This window comes from Pteropus alecto, unplaced genomic scaffold (genome assembly GCF_000325575.1).
Source record: "Pteropus alecto unplaced genomic scaffold, ASM32557v1 scaffold20, whole genome shotgun sequence".
Lineage (NCBI taxonomy): Eukaryota > Metazoa > Chordata > Mammalia > Chiroptera > Pteropodidae > Pteropus > Pteropus alecto.
Window position 1 is genome coordinate 7,060,203 of NW_006436298.1, and position 21,334 is coordinate 7,081,536.

Sequence of the window (21,334 nt, forward strand, 5' to 3'; positions counted from 1 at the left end):
AGCCAGGTGAGAAGTTTCACTTAGTCAGATGAGAGCATTCTTATCTCTACCACTCATCCAGCACTTATCTGTCCTTTTATTACTTTTTATTTTTATGAGTGTACACCTCATCTCGTAGACTATGTAAGGGGAGAATGCTGTACAAAAGTACACTTTGGTTTCTCTCCACATCATCTACCCTCCTGTGTAAATAAATAATATATATATTGTGCAGATGAGAGGATCGGTTGACTCTTTAAAGGCAAAACAGAAAGAAATAGAATCATCAAAAGGAATTTTTTTAAACGTAAAGTCAATATTTTAATAAATTACAGTGTTTTCCACTTTCTTTTTCTCACACTTGTCCTTTTTTCTTGATAGTACTAGATAGTTTTGATACTGATATTTGATAGTGTTAGAAAAACCCCTTATGTGCCCACAGATGCAATACTTGAGTCAGGCAAAAATCAACAATGGACACTAAAAGCTTTCATGGGTTGAAAGGTTGCTGGGGAATAAGACAGTCACACAGAATCAAAGTGTCATACCATGGAAATGCTGATTAATTATAAAGAGAAAAGGGAGACCCAGAGGGTACCACCTGATTCAAATTTAGCATCATTCATCCTGGGACGACCTGATCTGTAGCGTCTGCCTCCTGATGTGATACAGTATGAAGTCCACAACGTCATCTATATAATATTCTTGCCAACAGTGTTTCTTCTAAACGTAATAGTGGGGGTGGAGAGGAAATACAAACCCAGACTGTGAGACATTGGACGGGGCAACTGGACTAGATTCCTTTTAAAAATGTAATGTTATAAAGGTCAAAAATGGCAACAGGACTGTTCAAGAATTAAGACAACTAAAAAGACATGACAATGAAATGCAAGGAATGATCCGTGACTGGCTCCTGGATTTTAAAAAAAAACAAAAACCTAAAAGCCACTTTTGGGACAATTGGCACAATGTGAATATGTCCTGTGTATTATATAAGATTATGTATTAGTGTTCATTTTGGGGGGTTATAATAATGGTATGGTCATTGTTATGGACTGCTTGTTTGTGTACTCCTCATCCCATTCCTGCCCTCCAAATTCATATGTTGAAATCCAGCCCCCAATGTCACAATATTAGGAGGTGTGGCCTTCTGAGAGGTGATTAGCTCATGAGGATGGAGTCCTTATGAACAGGAACAGCACCCTTATAAAAGAGACCCCAGAGAGCTCTCTTGCCCTCTCCAGCATATAAGGAGAAAATTGCCATCTTCAGCCCAGTAGAGGGTTCTCTCCAGAACCTAACCACGCTGGTGCCCTGATCTCAGATTTCCATCCTCCAGAACTGTGAGAAATAAACTTCTGTTGTGTATACGCCACTCAGGCTAGGGGATTCTGTTATAGCAGCAGAAAGTAAGACAGTGGTTATGTAAGAGACTGTCTTGGTTCTTAGGAGATACATACTGAAATATGTAGGGATGAAGTGTCATCATGTCTGCAAATCACATTTAAATGGTTGAACCAAAAAAAGTATAACTGAGTATAAATGGTTGAGCAAAAAGAATATACTATGCACTGTATACATTTCTTATATGTATATGTATGTGAGAGAAAGCAAGCAAATGTGGACAACGTTAACAATTGGTGAATTTAGGGGGAAGATATAGTTCGTTGTGCTATTTTGTCAGCTTTTCTATAGATTTGAATTTTCCAACATAGTAAGTTAGGAAAAAGTAAAAACATCTCTTTCCTAATTGTCAAACATAATATATGCTTGTTCATTGAGAAAAATATAGAAAAAACATGAAAAATAAAATGACCACGGGCTATGGTAGAGCTTTTTTTGCCATCTCTCTTTCTAGTTCCCCACATCTGGTACCTCTCAGGCACAGAGGCCAACCTTTCTAATTAATATTCATGTAGGAAGATGAGTAGGAGCCATTTACATTTCTCAGAGATCCTATCTTTGGGTTTCAGATCACCTTGGCTCCCTTTCTCAGGTTTAATGCTTTCTGTTGAGAAGTTATAAACTTTAAAGTTAAATACTCAAGAGTTACAAAAAATATTTTTAAAAAACGGGAAAATGCTCAGATTGACACCTAAAATACCTCAAAATTCAGAACATAAATTCATCACTATCAAATGTCTAAAACCCTCCAAAGCCTTCCTGTTGCTCTTAGACGAAAGCATATACTCAGGTGGTACAGCATCCAAGATCTGACCGCTGCCTTCCTCAGACTTCATCTCTCAAACGCTTCCCTTCTTCTGGCCTCCTGTACTTTGAATCTCCAAAATGGTCCTAGATTTTGCCTTAGGGTGTTCTTGGCCCAGATCCTTGCATGGCTGGCTTCTTCTCATCAGCTCAAATGTCACTTCTTAAGTGCAGCCACCAGCGACCACTCTACCAGCGGCAGCTCCTCTCCCACTGCCTTTCCTAACCCTCTTTGTCCCTTTATTGTGTCTTTTCTCTTCAGGTCACTCATCACTATCTGAAATTATCTTGTTCATTTTCAGTTTCACCGTCTTTGTTGCGTGTCTTCTCTAGAGTATAAACCTCCATGAGGGACCTGTCTGTTTTGAGTTCACTGTATCTTCAGGGCTTAAATAGATCAGGATCTGGTACCTATCAGGTACTGAGTAAATATTTTTTGACTGAGTAAATATTCCTTTCATATACAATTCACAAACATGCCACTTACCACACCTTATGTGGATTAGCATCAACGTTTTGGGAGCTGTGGTGAGTTTCTCTTTGTAGGCTCTTAAAGTTTCCTCTAAAGAAACTCCAAGTAAAATCAGAAAAGCTGTCACATGGAAACTCCGATAATGAATAAAATAACTGTACCTCATAACCAACAGAATGTCAAGACAAGTTTGTGATCTGCCTCAAGTAGATCAGTTTCATACCAGCCCAGTTTAAGTGAGTTTTCTAGGATTAGGATTCCTTATGGTAAGTTACAAGATCATCATTAGTGCATTTTAAGGTTTGGGGGACACAGGAAGTAAAGAGCTCCATGAATTTAAAATTTGATATAAGATCACAGTATTTGCAGTATTTGGTTAATGTTTACTTTTTCCTCTTTCTTTTTTTGAGCTTAAAAGCTTCAGGAAGGCCAATTCCTGAAAAAGCGTGCAAGGCCAGTTTTCCACTACAGTGGAAATTACTATGACTGATGCAATTTAAAAAAAAACCAAAAATCAGCCCCATCTCTTTCTCTGCATAATCCACATAATTGTGGCAATATTCTGTCCCAGATAAAAACCCTTCTTCTCTCCTCAGGAGATTCTCCCAACTTACTCTGATCCTATAAAGTTGTTTTCTTCTGGCATTTGAGGAATGTTATTCACAAAACAACTAGACATAGGTCTCCAACCACCTTTAAAGAATGTCTCGAAATTCTATTTTTTTAAATAAAATTTTTATTATAAAATATAAAACTCAAACCAAAAAAGTACATAAAACATATGTGTACTGTTTAATAAATTGTAAAGCTAACAGCCATGTAACCTGCATTCAGGTAAAAAAACAAAATATTGCCAGCACCCCAAAAGCATCTCTACGCTTCTCTTCCCATACTTATCCTCTCTTTTCCTCCTAGAGGTAACCACTACCTTAACTTTTAAGATAATAATTTCTTCGTTTTTCTTTGCAATTTTGCCGCTTATGTATAGAATCCCCAAATTATGTAGTTTAGTTTTGAACTTTATATACATGGAATCATGCTGTATTTGGGGGCAGGGGTCTCATTTATTCTGTTCAATATTATGTTTGAAAGCTCACCATGTTGTTGGGAGTTGCTCTAATTGGTTCATTCTCATCCATAATACTTCACTATACCCTGATTTTTTTTTTTAGGAAAATTTTTCTACGGCTGCACTCTGATATCTCATTATGGGTAGTTTAAAGGAGTTTGGTTATTTTTTAGAGACAAAAAGCAGCAAGGCTGTTAATCTAGGTGTTTGAATCTAGACTCTACGACTTAGCAGATATCTTGAGTAAATGATTAAAGGTTTTTGGGCTTTACTGTCCTAGGAATAAGGAAAATAATATCACATCATAGGATTGTTGTAAAAATAAAAAAATAAAAGTCCAGAAAGCACTTAATATAGCACCTGACACATGGTTACTCTGAGTAATGATGGAGATTACTAGTACTATTATTCCACTTGTTGAATTACCAGTTCAGGGACTGACTCTGCTTTAACCTTGGCTCCCTTCTGGAGGATCTTGCTTAATTCATAGGAACTAAGATAGAGCTTTACTCATCCTCTCAGAAATTGCCTTCCTGGTGACTTCCTCTTAAATTCCTCCATAAATCTGTCCTGGGAAACTGCCCTATGTGAACTAGGAGCCTCCCACCTTGTGACTGGGTGGGGTAACTAGAGGCCCTTCCAGTCAGGCCCTCAGCAACTCCAAACTGAGTTGCCCTTGAAAAAATACCAATCCTTGAATTCATTCATTAAGCAGGTGAGGCAGAGTGGAAATATTCTAATCCCTTTTTTTTTTTCTCATCTAAGACCTAGTACTAGAGACGTAAACCTTGAAATGCTATTAAGGAATGTGCTGTTTTCGCAATGGCAGCAGACTGTGAGAGAAGGACAGGACTCCACGGGCATGTTGGATTTGAGAACCAGGGTTATATTCATTCACTCATTCAACAAGTATTTGTGGAATTATTCTGTGAAAGGGATTGTTTCAGGCAGGTGGGATACAGTAATGACTTGTTAAATTTATTGAGACCGGTTTTGTGACCCAGCATATATGGTCTCTTGGTGAACGGTCCATGTGCCTCTCAACAATCTTAGGAAGAGAGTACTATTTATTATTATCCCAAATTTATAGTGGAGAAAAATAAGGCTAATGTACTTTAACTTCCCTCAAGGATTAATCCATCTAGCTAATAAGTGGCAACATGAGATCTGAACCTAAGTTTCTGACACCAAATTCTGAGCTCTTAACTTTCTCCTTCACATATAAAACCGAAGAGAAAATTGTTTTTTTTATTTTACCATTCACTTGACTGCAGGTAAAATCAACAAATTTCTAATCATAGTTCCCCTGAGAATAATATTTACTTGGAGTTGTGAAGATTTTCATCAAATAATGTTCTATAGTGGATCGTGGTCCATAATACCACTGTGCGTTACCAAGAAGGAATAATTAAGAATAATTAAAAATAATTAAAAATTTTGCTACAATTTATGATTATGTAACATGATTACATTGAGCATGGCATTCAACAAATTTTGTTTGCTATTGAAGAATGATGCATTTAGGTTTTAAGTCTGGATTTTCTTTTGGAACATTTTCAACTACTACCTAATATGCACACCATTAGGCAATAGTTAAAAGAACACAGTTTTTACATTTTTCAATGTTGTGAGCATCATTTGGAAAATTAATCTGAGTGGCATAAAAATGACATGCCATATTCCAACAGAAATTTAGCTTAGTACTAAGTTGGACCACATGAAATTGCCATTTTCTGGTTTAAAATAGCAATTATTTCCAATTTCATATGGTTTGACTTAATAAATTCTATTATTCCACATGCATGAATTCAGCAGGAAAATAAGTTTCTCTAAGACAGGGATTTGGGGTTTTGTTCACTATTGTGTACATGGTAGGCACTCAAAAATTGTTTGTTGAATGAATAAGGAAAGTAAATAAAATATGGTAACTAACTTTCCAGTCTAACACAACACACCTTTGGATTTAGGTCTGGTGTGGGAATAAGGAAAATAATATGATATGCATTAGTCTCTTAAAATGATAAAAAGTTTAATTTAAAAATCTAATTTACCCAAGAGAATTAAACACATGTCTACACAGAATTTGTACAAAATATTCATAGCACCATTATTCATAAGAGCTAAAAGTGGAAAAAGCCCAAGTGTCTATCAAGTGATGAAGGTTTAAACAAAATGTAGTGTATCCATGCAATGGAATCTACTCAGCCATAAAAAGGAAGAAGTACTGGTAGGTACAACATGAATGAACCTTGAAAACATTATGCTCGGTGAGAGAAGCCAGACACAAAAGGCCACACATTGTGTTATTTATTCACACAAAATGTCCAGAATGAGCAAATCGATACAGACAGAAAGTAGGTTAGTGGTTGCCAGGGTCTGGAGGCAAGGGAAACCAGGAGTGACTGCTCATGGACACAGGGTTTCTTTTTAGGGTGAAAACATTCTGGAATTAGATAGTGATAGTTGTACATCCTTGTGAATATACTAAAACCCACTAAATTGTGTATACACTTTAAAATTAAGAGCGAATTTTATGGTATACAAAACAGTTCAGTTTTAAAAAGTGAGGGGAAAACTCTAAGTTCTCTTCAGAACATGTCAAGTATACTATAAAATAACAGACGTGTTTATAAATCTGAGAGTATTAGGAAATGTTCCCTTGTTTAATTATAAACCGAGTGGAATGTTTGGAGATTTCAGTAATCTGACAGGGAACATTAAGAGGATTAACCTGACTTCCCCAGTGTTAAAAACACCAATTTAAACTGCATCATTCAAAAACTACATAGTCATAAAATAATTGTAGCAATGACTCCCACAAAAACAATACCAATCAGATTAATGACCTAATTAAGACTCTCATCATTTAAAATACTTTATATTTATATAATGCTTTTACTTCCTTAAATATTGAATTATGCCTTTAAGATTTATTGTATGGGAGAGTCACATCTCTAACCACTTAAGGCAGAGCAGTGGGTGGGATCGGACAGAAATTTATTAGCAATGCTGACATTCCAGATTGTAATACAAAGTGAAGCAGGATTAAAGAAACCTAAATTCTAGCCTGCAATGCATACAATTAAATAGCAAGAACTAAAATTGCCACATTCTGGACTACTATTTTAAAAAAGATACTGAAATTCAACAAAAATATATAAAAGTGTGCACATCATGAAGTGTAGACAATGAATTTTCCTAAGTGGACACAATTTCCAGATCAAAAATAGAATAAGGCATATAGAACTAGTTTTCTTTTCTTTTTTTTTTTTTAAGCCAAAGAGATTATTAAAAGTTTAAATCTCCCCAAGAGCAGATTCTGCATCATAGCAGGATTAAATTTGGGGAGGGCACCCCGAAGTGGTAATAATGTATACCGTAGCATGCACTTAATTTTGTTGGCAAATTTATTGACACCAACATCTACAGTATGTCACTTCCAATTTAACTACTCTGAGTAATGATCTTTTTTTCTCGATCCAGAAATTCGGCAACAGTTCTTATATTTACGCATCACTTTTGAAAATCTCCACATCTGGGTGCTTCTGACAAAATTTTAACCACATTTTCAGAGCAGGAAAAGTGTGTGTAAAGACGCGCTTTTCTTGCCAAAGAGCTGAGCACCCTTGGGCCCTCTTCAGGAGGAAAACAGTCCCCTCTAGCCCTCAGTCTACTGTTCTACCAGAAACCCGCGAAGCACCGAGAGCGCCCCAGGGTGGTCCAGTACCACCTCGGAAGCCCCCCTTGCCTCCCGGAACCCGCGCCTTTCCTCTGCGCTAAGTCCCCGCCCCTGCAGCCGAGACGGGGATTTAACTCCGAGCGCTGCAAGGGTGTGCGGGGCAGAGCCGGTTTCTCCCGCCTTCTTCTCCACCGCTCCCTTCCCCCTCCCATCCGAGTTTCAGGTGAATAGGTCACCAAAGAAGGAGGCGGCCACACCACACCTCCTGGCCAGCGTCCGCCTCCCGCTTTCTCCTTCCTTTGGAGGACGCGGCGGAACTCCCGGGAGAGCTGGCCAGAGAACCGAGGAGCCAGTGCGGGGTGCAGCAGGTAAGACTTGCGGGCGCGAGGCCGCATACCTCCCGCAGCCGGGCCTGGCGTTGGTGCGCATGCTCGGGGGCAGGGCAGCCTGGGTTGGGGGTAAGGAGGAGGAGGAGAGCTGAGCCCTTAGCTCTGTCCCCGGCTGCTTGATTGGCAGCTCGCACAGCGTCAGGTGCGCCCGCCAGGTGAGACCGCTCCTTGCCTCCCGCGGTCCTTCGTGGGTCAGGTCGGGCTGCAGTGAGTAGGTGAGAGCTGGGCGCGATGCCCGGGGCGCACGGTACCCGCCGAGTCCCCGCAGGGGGACCGCGGCCCTTCTGTCTTGTAGGGGAGGCGCGGGGGTAGGGTGCCCGGCGCTGGTTTCGGTGGCGGTTTCGCCCCTGGGCTGGGACTCGCGGGAGTCGGAGAGGCGGAGAGAGCAGCCCTGGGCTAACTTGAAAGCTGCGTCCGGGTGCCAGGGGCCACTTGGAGGCGCCGATCAGCTCATTTCACAGAAACGCTTAAGGATTCGTGTGCCCAAACAGCTCGGTCAACTTTTCGCTTTTTGCGGGGCGGGAAGTTCATGGACAGTGAGAATCCTGCGCTCTGCTCTCGTGTGCAGTTCTGAGGGCTTTTCAGCGAGAGAGGCGCGGCTTCGATTCCTCGGGGTTCCTAAGCCCCAAGGCTAGAGTGAGGAGGGCCGCTCGCTGGTCGGGACAGCTTAGATCTTGGGAGACTTCATTATTTCCGCCCCACCCCACCCCTTTGGGTAATCCTGGGGAGAGGGGGTGGCTGGGTTGAATCCGTGAAATACTGTATTCCTGGAGTGACAATGTGGGCCGACCCGCTATTTTGAGTCCACTTAGTGCGAGTTGGGTGAACCAGAGTAGATTTGAGCTGGGGGGCGGGGATTTAATTTTGGGGGAGGCTTTATTTCGAGGGAATCTGCTCACGATCGGATTCTCAGCCGTGACCAAAAGGCCTCGGGGCGGTCCCTGCTCGGCCAGCGCGGCCTGCGGGGGGGTGCTTCTGGGCGCGGCGGGGGCGCACGGACCCTGGGACCTGCCCTCTGCAGGGCCGCCGGGTTTCGAGACCTCCGCCGGGTTTTGAGAACTCTGCGTCCCTCAGACTTGTTGCCTGCGTGGGAAGAAGTGTGCTTGGAGAGGTGGGTTGAAGGGCCAAAATGGCCTCTGCATCTTGGGGCTGGAAGAGCAACCCCGAGCCGCTCGTGTCCCAGGTGAAGCGACTGAGCCAGAGGAAAAGCCACGGCATCCTCAGGCCAGCCATGGAGGTAGCTGGGCAAAGTGCCCATCTGGGAAATGACTCGGGGCGGGGAGGAGGCAGCCTTCCAGGTTAGTGCCCTCGCGCACAACAGGTGTATTCTTGGGATCCTTGGAAAAGAGAAACCCTTCTCTTTAAGGCACTGTTGGTGATTCTTGCTGTGATTGAAAACTAGTTCTTTCTAGACTAGTTTAAATCTAAAGATAGATTTCTCAAACTACGCATTTCCAAGTGTAACAGTTTTTCTTTTGGATTGCTCGTATGGACGTTTATTTTCTCTTTCCGATGTTTTTTAAAAAATAGATATTTTAAATGGTTGAGCAATAATAGCAGATATCTCCTCAGACAAAACACCATTTTTCTTTTTTGTAGTTTTGCATTTATTTAGTTATTAGGTGCCTCCCTTGTTAGATGATGGAGTGGAGGATAGCAAGATTTAGACAATTTTCAAGCTCTATAGGGGAATGATGGGCAGTGCCTCCTGTGCTAAAAGCATTTGGTACGTAATATCATTTAATCAACCGCTCTAAAAGGTAGACCTTATTAGAACTCCATTTCAAAGGCGAGCAAACACCTGTAGGGATCAAAAGCTGTCCTAATAAAAAACTGAGCTAAGACGAAATGGAAAAGTCTGAAAATGCTATGCCCAAAATTATTCTTTAAAGCAAACTGTTAAAAAGTAAAAAATATATTTAAGGGCAGTGTGTTCCTTTTCAATCACATACAGCAATAGTTAATTTGCCTTTAAAAAGTTTTTAAAGTTGTGCCTGATATTAAATGATTCTATTTAGGTTATAGGCACATCATTAATAAACTGTCTAAAATTTTGAAATTAGGCAGATTTTGAAATAGACGAGCTCTGTGTCAGAAATGGCATTTTTAATAAGCCCTCCAGGTAATTTTTAAGCACACCATATATTTTAAGAATCATTGCCTAGTGAGAGGTTTCAATCCGAGAAGGGCCTTGATTTTGTGAGTTTCTTGTCTAGAGTTCAAGTTCAACAAAAGTAGTTAAGAGCTTACAGTCTGAAGGCAAAGTAGAGAAAAGGGTCAAATACAGAAAACCATATGAGCATCACCTGTAACCTTCTTGGAAAGGCAGAATTCCAGGCTCCACCTCTGCATCAGAATCTATATTTCAGTAAGATCCTTAGGTGATACATACCACATTCAAATTCAGAAAAGTAACTAGGTTATAGAACAGCTCCAAGCCTGGAGTCTAAAATGAAAGGTCTAACAAAAATCTGCACGGTCTTTTTACTCTAATATTTTCATAAATAGTAATGTGGATGAAAAAAGCCCACTAAATATTCTAATCAGGTAAGCCTCAAAATGCAACTAAAGAAAACTTCCCTCTGTGAGGTAACTGGGGAGCTTAAAGATAGTTAATTTATGAGATTAAATTTAATCTTTTATCTCTTTGAAAGAGCAATAATTATAACTTTATCTTTAGAAGAAAATAGGAAGAATTTTACCTTCACATCAAGCAGCTTACAGAAAACTTATATGAGGCCATAGGGACTAATGAAAGGTAGAGAATTCCAGAGAAACTTCAAAAGAGAACTTTTATTATATGGTAACATTAGCTGGCTTTCAGCTAACATATTCAGCAATGGTCTGCTGCTTCTCTTTTGCCCCTCTTACTTAGTTATTTGACTTAGGTCCCTATCACTGCCATGATTTGCTATGCTGGGCATCGGACAACAGTCTGTTCTTGGTTCTCTTTCTCCTTTGGCTATGGCGTAAAGCAGTTACCAACTGTCTTGAAAGAGACCTCCTATCCAGTATCCTCAAAGTATCAAACAGCTTAAGCTTTGCATAAATGGCATGAAATCAAATTGTTATTTGTTATTTTGGGAGGGCATGTGGGGTGAAGTGAGGGAGATATTTCTAGCATTGAGAGGAAATCTGACCCCATTCCCCCCACCTCCCAAAGAACCCTTTCTAGGACTACAAACTCAGTTCTTGAGATATTTGAAGGCTGCCATAATGGTCCTTCTAAGTTGAGTTCTCCAGGCCAAACATTTCCTATTTTTCAATCATTTAAGACATGTTTGTTTGTTTTTTTTAATTTTTTTTTTTTTAATTTTGTATCTTTAATAATCTTAATCACTCTCCGGGAGAGGCACCTACTTGGAGCATGATGCACAAATTTCAAGGCTGGGTGGAGGTTTGTCTTTTAATAATTGTATCATTCCTAGATCTAAGCACTATCTCTGTGAATACTGCCTGAGTTTGGAATAGTGTGTTCGCTTTTGTTGAAATTCTCACCAAGGAAATGCACTTTTTAAAATGAACAGTTATTAAGTCAAATCTCCCTTAGTCAGTACATATACTATTTTTTTAATTGAGTTTACATTTTAAAAATGATGTTATTCATGCAACCAGTATTTGAACAAGCATATAGTATACTAATTGCCTAAACGTGAAATTTCTCACCTTCAGGATAACCACCTTGCTGTGAATACATTTGCTTATCTTCTTTAATTCATTGTCTTACTTAGTTTATCCCAGCTTAGAGGTCAAGATTATTCCCCCATTTGGCAGAGGAGGGTAGTGAGACTCAGAGAAGATGAGGAACTTATGTCAGGCCTCTAGGTTTGTTTTAACCCATCATTTTAACCTTACATAGAATTCGATCAAGGTTGATGTACTTGTACCCAGCGGTTTGTTAGCTGCAAATCTGCATAAGCTTGACCACAAAGAATGGACCATTTCCACCTGGAGGGAGGTCACTACTAGAGACCTCCCTCCAGGTGGAAATGGTCCATTCTTTCATCCTAATTAGGTTCCATTGTTGAGCCCTTTAGGAATCTGCCTAACACTGTCTGTACACAAGGATGCACTCAAGATTCTCAGGATTCTCTTTGCATTTCCTTCGTGTACCGATCTGGTAACATCAAAAAAGGAAATGAATTTGGTGTGGCATGATTTGTTCTTAATGAGCTTTCCAAAATTATTTGCTTCACAATTTAAAATTTCTGCTGGTGAGGAGACGTGACAACTAAACTCTGAATTTAGGAAATAGCAGTTTGAAGAGATTTTGTTGTCTTTTTTTTTTTTTTTTTGACAAAACTTAAACTACAGCCTGAGTCTGGATTAATTTGGAATTTTCAAAAACCACCATTGTGCCTAGAATTTTTGGCATAATCTTGAATGAGTGAGCCATAGGTACAGAAGGAATAAGATTCTTCTCAGGTCAATTTGCAAGTACTTGGCATTCAGCTTTAAAATAGGGTCCTGCAATGAATAGTGTTTAAATTCAGTTTTTCTTAATGTTTTTCTGAATGTCAGTTAGAAAGACAATCTGAATTTTTATTTTTATAGCACCATAATATTTTGGCCTAAATTGCTCATTTATTTGTGTATTCACGTACTAGTTACAGGGCTACGTACACCTATGGTTTGTGGACTTCTCTGTGTTATAGCTCAATAAAATGGTTTTCGAAAAAAAATGTAGAGAAGTCTTCCCTCACTATGTTTGAAAAAATTTCACTAATTGTGTTGCTGTTACTAACATTCAATATATTTTTATCTTTGAGGTTATACCTAATATACATTTGGGCAATATTTTGTTCTGAGACATTTGAAATTGTCCCTAAGGATATGGAAGATTGTTGCCATTGATTTTAAAGAACAAAGTTTAAAGAGTTCGAATTGATTCACTGTTCCTAACAGTGATGTATGACTGCACATACCTTATTTGAAAAAGAAAAAATGCTAGACACTATAATATACTCAGATACAGGTCTTGCTCATGCATCCTTCCTCCCTTCTTCCTTCCCTCTCTTCTCCCAGCTTCCACCTTTTTTCTCTTTAAGTCTTCGGGTATTTCCATACTGTACTTTATCATGTATTTCAGCCCTAAAAATGCCTGTTGTAGTAGCTGTTTTCTTTGTGTGTGACCTTCCGGAGAACTGTCTCATACTTGCACAGGTTCCTCCGGTATAATGGAGGCACTTAATGAATACTTATTCATTGAGTGAACTTGCCTCTCAGATGTTTAGGGATTTATGCTCTGAGGAATTTTAGAACAAAATCATTCTGCTTTTCTCTTAGAGAGGAAGACTCTTTAATACAGTGTGTTTAATGTTTTTCCCCCTTTTGTAAAAATTATGCTCAGTTTTGAAGACTTGGAAAAACAGAAGGGGAAAATGTCCATAATCTCACCATCCAGAGATGCATCTTGCAATCATTTGTAACGATAAAAGCAAACTTTTAAACCAGATTATGCTTTAGTTAACAGTGAGGGGCTAGTATGTGCTAGACTCTAGATACATGCTTTCATATACACTTAATTTTATATGAACTTTCAAAAGCAATTTGAAACAATACTATTTTTACCTATGCTGTAAAAGCTTTGTGAAATTTTTATTACTACAACTTAGAAATTCAAGTTTAAACCATATTTTATGCCACTGATATGCAGAACATGATGCTAGGTGCTGTGAGGGCTACCAGGCTGGCCCTATGCTCAGTGATTTCCTGTGCTCAAAGAATTAATGGTCCAATGTGTAAAAATAGCAGTGAGAAGGACAAGAAAAATAACTGTGGCATGAGAGGTTACTTGAGATTGGTATCATCAGTTTTCTTAGTGCTGCAAGGAAACTCTGAGCTCAGTAGTAATGCCATTACCCTACTTATGTTGCTTAGATTGGCTTATCTTGGGAGCTACGGGACGTTTCTCATCTTGAAGACTGAGTGACTATTGACATCAGCCATGTCCTCAAGGCCTTTTGAAAGTCCACCTCCATATAGACCTGACGAATTGTAAGTAATTCTTTAGTTTTCTTTTTTAAATAGTCTATCGCGTGTAAAAAAAAAAAATACATATCTATTGTTGAAACTTTCATCTATTGTTTGTTCACTTCTAAAAATAAAATATGTATATTTAGTGAAAAATGAGTTTCCCTCTTACCCATAACTTCCAGGATGACAATTTTCTCTGCAGAGGCAACTATCGTCACCTGTATCAAACGTTTGCTTCAATATGGTAAAGGCTTATATTGTGTGTATATTTACTCCTTTTTGTTTTTCACAGTTGTTATGAAACTTTCATGTTAATGCCTTGTTTAGATGACCATTGACAACATAACATCAGTTTTTTAAATAACACTCTTATTGAGATATAGTCCAGACACCATACAATTCACTTATTTAGAAATGGACAGTTCAGTGGTTTTAATATGTTCACAAAGTTGTGGAAGCATCGCCACAATTTTAGAACATTTTCATGACCCCCTCCCCAAAGAAACCCCCTACCCATTAGCAGTCACTCCTCAATTCCCCTCAGTACTCAGCAACCACCAATCTACTTTCTGTTCTAGATTTGTCCATTCTGGACATTTCATATAAATGGAATCATACAATATGTGGTCTTTTGTGACTTCTTTCACTTAGCATAATGTGATTTACAGTGTCAGTTTTAAGAGTGATTTCTGCCATTATCTAAAGCAAGAAGCAAAGTTGAGGATTCTTGGCATCCTTAGTTGCTTGGGGATTTAACAGTGAATTCTTATATTTGCTATCAAACATTAGTAGGGATTTTGTTTTTTAAAATAGTTTGTAGCTTTAACTCTGGTAACTGTAGTTGGGGTTGTGTTCATATTGTATAGCCTCCTAACTAATACCTGAACATGGTAGCGATCCAGTTGTTTATGACAATGTGGTCCTTAAAATATGTTAGAGAAAATAGTCATTGAGTAGTGTGTCATAAGTCTGACACTTATTTTGTGTTGCTTTTGTAAACAGTGGTGAAATATAATATGCAAATAAAAAAGGACACAGAACGTGTATATGAGATGATGAATAAAGACAAAGTAAAATCATCACCTAGATCAAGAAACAGAATACCTCAAAGTCCTGCCTTGTGTCCTCTCCTTTCCCTGGAAACCACTGTTCTGACATATGGTCATCTCTTGCTTTTCTCTATTATTTTACCACTTTATACATCCTGAACAACACAATTTAGTTTTACTTGCTTTTAAACTTTTTTTTTTTTTTGCTTCAGAGCAGTGTTATAGAAATATAATGTGAGCCATATATGTAATTTTATGTTTTCTTATAACCATGTTAAAAATAAATTAATTTTAATAATATATTTCACTTAACCCAGTATATCCAAAATATTATCATTTCAACTCATGATTGATGTAAACACTGATTTATGACATAGTTTACATTTTCTTAAGCCTTTATTTTTCAGAAATGTTTTAGGTCCACAGCAAAATCGAGAGTGAGGTAGAGAGATTTCTCATGTGCCCCCTTCCCCCACACATATATAGTGTGAAGGCCCTCTTCTGAGTTGTAGACTGCCGACTTCTGGTTGTATTTTCACGTGGCGGAAGAGGTGAGAGAGCTCTCTGGGGCCTCTTTCATAAGGACATTATTCCCATTCATGAGGGCTCCACCTCAGAACCTAATTACCTCTGGAAGGCCCCACCTCCTAATGCCATCACATTGGGGCTTACAATGTTGACATTTGAATTTTGGAGGGATACAAATTTCCTCTTTGCAGGGGGGCAGTACGAACAATAGTTTTATTTGCCACCGGTTTGTTTAAATTATTCCAAGTACTTTATATGTTTTTTCTGTTTATCTCCAAAAAGTGCTAACTTGAAGTTATTTTCATGTGCATTTCAGCAGACCCAATCATTATGCACCAAGTAATGACGTGTATGGTGGAGAGATGCATGTTCGACCAATGCTGTCTCACACGGCGTATTCTTTCTACCCAGAAGATGAAATTCTTCATTTCTACAAATGGACCTCTCCTCCAGGAGTGATTCGGATTCTATCTATGCTTATTATCGTGATGTGCATTGCCATATTTGCCTGTGTTGCCTCCACACTTGCCTGGGACAGAGCCTATGGGACCAATGTAATAGGAAGTGGTTTAGGCTACCCTTATGGAGGAATTTATGGAAATGGCTATGGTTATGGCTACGGTTATGGCTATGGAGGCTATACAGATCCAAGAGCGGCAAAGGGCTTCCTATTGGCTATGGCTGCCTTTTGTTTCATTGCTGCGTTGGTGATATTTATTACCAGTGTTATAAGATCTGAAATATCTAGAACAAGATGGTATTACCTGACCGTGATAATAGTGAGTGCTATCCTGGGCTCCCTGGTGTTTATTGCCACAATCGTCTACATAATGGGAGTCAACCCAGCTGCCCAGACTTCTGGGTCTTTATACGGCTCACAAATTATTGCCCTCTGCAACCAGTTTTATACATCTTCAGCTTCTGGACTCTACATGGATACATATTTATATCACTACTGTGTGGTGGATCCTCAGGAGGTATGGGGAGATTTGTTTTTTTCCCACCCCCTCTCTTCTTGGGTCACAGGCTCTGAACTTGGGATGCTTAATAGAATCACATTGGGAACTTTTAAAAAATATTGATGCCAGGACCCCACTTCTATTTAAATCAGAATCTAGGAGAAGGACTGGGTGTTGTTATTAAGATGCAATTAACATACCACATAATTCATCCATTTAAAGTACAGTTCATTGGTTTTTAGTAAATTCATGGATTGTGCAGCCAACACCACAGTCAATTGTAGAACGTTTACACTATTCTCCAAAGAACATTTCACTAACCCATACCCATTAGCAATCACTCCTCATTTTCCTAACCCTCCTCAGACCTAGGTAACCACTAATCCTGTTCTATAGATTTGTTTATTCTGTATATTTCTTACAAACACAAAATATATGCAGTCTTTTATGATTGTCTCCTTTCATTTAGCATAATGTTTTCAAGGTTTTCCATGTTGTACCACATACCAGTACTTTATCCCTTTTTATTTCTGAATAATATTCCATTGTAGATTTACCAAATTTTATTTCTCCATCAGTTAATGGACATTTGGGCTATTTCTGCATTGGCTGTTATGAATAATGCTCTCAACATTTGTGTAAAAGTTTTTGTGTGAACCTGTGTTTTAATTTCTCTTGATTTGAGTTATATCTAGGGATAGAATTGCTGTCAGACTCCTTCCCACAGTAGTTATACCACTTTACATTTACCAGAAATAGATAGGATTCCGATTTCTCCACATCTTCACCAACATTGTTTTTATTTGTCTGATTCTAGCCATGATAATGGATATGAAGTGGTACCTCATTTTGGTTTTAATTTGCATTTCCCTGACAGCTACTGATGTTGAGTATGTTTTCTTGCACATATATCTTCTTTGGAGAAATGGCTAGTTAGAATCTATGTCCAGTTTTTAATTGGGCTACTTTTATTTTTATTACTGAGCTATAATAATTCTTTCTATATCTAGATACAGGTCCCTTACAGATATATGATTTGCAAGTATTTTCTCTTAGTTTGACATTCTCTTTTTATGTTCTTTGCACAAAAGCCTTTAATTTTGATGAGGTCTGATTTTTCTTTTGTTGCTTGTGCTTTCGGTGTCATATCTAAGAACACTTTACCTAGTTCAAAGTCACAAAGATTTACTCCTGTGTTTTCTTTTAAGACTTTTAATTTTAGCTTTTACTGTTAGGTCTGTGATCCATTTTGAGGTTTTTTTGGGGCATGGTATAAGGAAGGAGGAGCCCAACATTCTTTGTGGATATCCCATTGTACTGGTATTTTTTTTTCGAAAGGACTGTTTCATCATTAAATTGTTTTCATGCCTTGGTCAAAAATGAATTGACCATAAATGTCAGGATTCATTTCTAGGTTCTCAGTTGATTCCATTAATCTATATTTATATCCTTTGCCAGTACCACACCGTCGTGATTACTTTGTAGTATATTTTGAAATCAGGAAGGGAGTCCTCCAACTTTGTTCTTTTTCAAGATTGGTTTGGCTAGTTTCTGGATCCCTTGTGTTTTCATATGAATTTTGAGGTCAGCTTGTGAATTTCTGCAAAAACAAGGTAGGATTTTGAAGGATTGCCTTGAATCGATAGATCAATTTGGGGAGTACTGTCATCTTTACATTAAGTCTTCTGATATGTGAACATAGATGTCTTTCCATTTACTTAGATTGTCTTTAATTTCTCTCAAAAATGTTTTGTGATTTTCAGTGTTAAGTCAGTAATTTAAAAAGCTATCCAGGTGACTCAAATGTGCAGGTGGTGTAGAGAACCCTGCCTTCAGTAACCATGAATCACCCCCTAATTATATTAAGAAAATGTTTCTGGATTACTAATTTTTTTCCTTGCTTTTTTTTCTCCTCACTCTGACTCAGGAATTCTTATTCTTTTACCTGAATGAGTCACTCTGTTTTGACTGAAATGTTTTCCCTGCAAATGAAAGTTTTTAGGGTGTTTGTAGTTGACATTCAGATGTATCTGTAATAAATATCTTACTACACTCCCATTCCTCATATTCCTCTGACTACCTAAAAGCTGTATTCTTTGAAAAAGGATATCACCGTTAGCTACAGAGCAAGCCTCCTGTTACCCATTAGCAGATATTCAAGGCAGAGGCAGAGTCCTGGTACTTGCCTCAACTCCACGTGCCTCTGGGCCAGTGTACCCCTTAGTATACTTATCAGACATTGGGAGAAATGTCAAGGGAAGAGTTTCCTTGTCAGAGGTCCCTTTCTAGTAAGTACATGAAAGACTCCTAAAACAGAGAAACCTGCCAGACTAAATAAATCATTAGTCCATTTTCTTAAATTTATAGCTTGGTTAGATCATGTCTGCATAGTTTATGGTAAGGCAGAGCCTCTATAAAATATGGCCCCTTGGTGTTTAAGCTTTGGAGTAGTTTTCTATAATTCTGAAATGGGGATGGTGATAGTACAGAACAGAAGCATATTCTGAGGACTGAATCAAAGTATGTGTGTTTTGCTAGTCTTAGCCCAAATGGTATGGGCTAGGTTTTATATTTCTAAAATATAACCATTTGCGTCAGTTTTATATCAGTTAAGCCACAGATATTTAATAGAGTATTTGTAGAGGGTGGATTAGTACTTGTAGAAGGTGAATTGGGATAAAGTAAGCAATTAAAATCTAATTATGTCAATATCTTTAATCTCTTTTAGGCCATTGCCATTGTACTGGGGTTCATGGTTATTGTGGCTTTTGCTTTAATAATTTTCTTTGCTGTGAAAACTCGAAGAAAGATGGACCAGTATGACAAGTCAAACATTTTGTGGGAAAAGGAACGTATTTATGATGAGCAGCCCCCTAATGTCGAAGAGTGGGTAAGTATTTAAAAAAGTCAGCAATCATCGAGTCTTTTATTAAAATCCTAGGTTTCTTTTTCTAAACTTGATTTTTAGTACTTTGTGAAACTTTGTTCTTAGAATTATTGTCCGTGTTGCAAGAGCTGTGGCCTCAGGTTTTACTCAGAACTTTAAGAAGGTGTGATAAGTGAAAATTATTTTACTACAAGGTAAAAATCAGATTTCCATTTTCAAGAAGTGGATCTAGGCACTGAAAATAAATTGCTTCTAAAGGAATATGTGGAGAGAACTTGGCCTTTACAAAACTAAACACTCGTTTCCCTTCCCTTCCTTTCTTGCTTATTTTCCTGCTTATCGTTAGGAGAGAAACATTGTCCAGGGTACTTTCTTGGGTCAAGACTGGCAAAGGCTGTTTTTGGAGTGGTAGCCGATGGCGGATCCTTTGACTCTTTACCTGGAGAGCAACCTGGCGAATAACAGTGACTAATTCCACACTAACATTTACCAATGAAATACTGCAGTGAGGCTGAGAGAGGTTAGAGCAGTTTCCTTTTTTGTATATATTGTTAATTCTACCGGTAGGCGGATTCCTTATGATGTGATTTGCTGAAGGTCCACCAAGTCTCTCTCTCTAAAAATATCTCCCCAGTGCATGTTACTGATATCTAACCTGTCTTTAGAGATGTATGGAGTGAGACTTTGTTTTTCACAAATTCTCTGTTAGGATGTTGTTGAGAGCAACCTCAGAAACTACTATCATAGGTGCCTTTGAGCAAATTGATTTCTGGCCATGAAGGTTAATTGAGAATCCTGGACATTGGTTCCAGGATAGGTTTTTTTTGGCTCGTGGGAATAAAAGATAGTTCAGCTCTAGCTTCCTATACATCTGATGTTTGAAGAATTCTAGAGGTACAGATAAGCAAAAATGAAAGTCTTAGGAGAGTCAGAAGGTGTGGTATGTATATGCCATGAAGATGATAGTTCCTCTGTGCCTGCCCTCTCTCTGAAGCCTGCTTGTTCCTTTTTCCATCTCATTTTTTCCATCCATAAAATGTGAAGGTGTTAGGGAGTGGTTTTTATTTTTATTTTTTACCTTTAGCTCCAGGCAAGGCCACCCAGAGACAGAATAGGACAGTCTGTTGTGAACTATGAAGTAAATGTTTTGCGGAGAGTTTCTGGGTGTGTCAGTTTTCACTGGCTGTTGGATTTGTTTACTTAAGGTTTCGAGAGCCTAAAAAAAAACTTCAAGAGAGACTAGTGCCAGTAATATTAGAGTTCCAGTGAACTTTGAGCTCTCATCTGATTTTACTGTATTGAAAGTTTAATCAGATAGAGGTGCTTTTGATAATTTGGCAAACGATAGTCATAATAACTTATGGAGGTGATGATGATGAAGCTGAAAGGACTTAACTTTTTAAAAAAGTGTTATTTTTATAATGCTTCCTCACTTAATTCCTGGAAATTTAATAGCCGGACTAGGTTGCTTGATGAGAAATTTAATATTTTCTCTGTCGTAGCAATGTTTCGTCACATGAAACATAAAGAATCAGCTGTTGAATTGCAGATGTGTGATTTTTTTGAGCATACTGATGTTTTATACAGTACTTAATTCCTTGCCAATTTCTTTTATCTTTCCCTTGGTTTCCTCAACTGAAATGTGTAAGGAAGACTAGTATTTAGAGTAAGCTGCTTGGAGGTGGTTTTAGCCACAGGTATTTGCCTTTCCTTCCATTCTCTGCTCACCTGCCCAAATTTGCTTTGCTGAACTCGATACCACATTTTCATTCTTTCCTTAATTTACTTCCATAGCCAGATGCAGACTATTATTCTAGTCTCTCTGCCCTTATATTCAATATTCTACTCAAATTGATTTTACTCTGATAATTTAACTGCCCACGTAGAAATGTTTGATGCTGCATCTAAAGTGGAGCAGATTAGTGATTATTCTTCCTTTCAGTCATTAGAAATTAACATAAAAATAATCTTCACATAAAATAATGGAAGATTATCTAGAATCAATTATTTGTACTGAGGATTAAAATTTAAATTCTAATTGTGGAGCACTAAGACAAGAAACTCCCCATATATCTAATTATGGGTTGTTTGGGGGGGAAAAGAAAAACTTACTAAAGGAACAATTAATTAGCTACTCAA

The 21,334-nt window shown here is 38.3% G+C and overlaps 1 protein-coding gene across 5 annotated transcripts in view; it reads left to right on the forward strand.

Moving 5' to 3' along the window:
• Positions 1-7,543: 7,543 nt before the first annotated feature.
• OCLN (occludin) overlaps positions 7,544-21,334 on the forward strand; it is a 43,014-nt gene continuing 29,223 nt past the window's right edge. Inside the window, exons 1-4 of one of the 5 annotated variants that reach the window (XM_006913117.3) lie at positions 7,544-7,775; positions 13,677-13,793; positions 15,666-16,326; positions 19,037-19,198. In XM_006913117.3, the coding sequence (XP_006913179.1) occupies positions 13,744-13,793; positions 15,666-16,326; positions 19,037-19,198 (873 nt within the window). In that variant the 5' untranslated portion in view covers positions 7,544-7,775; positions 13,677-13,743. Of the gene's footprint in view, positions 7,776-7,842; positions 8,012-8,167; positions 8,908-13,676; positions 13,794-15,665; positions 16,327-19,036; positions 19,199-21,334 lie in introns of those variants that run through there. The other 4 variants (XM_025047854.1, XM_015590297.2, XM_025047855.1 and 1 more) reach the window with 4 other exon arrangements.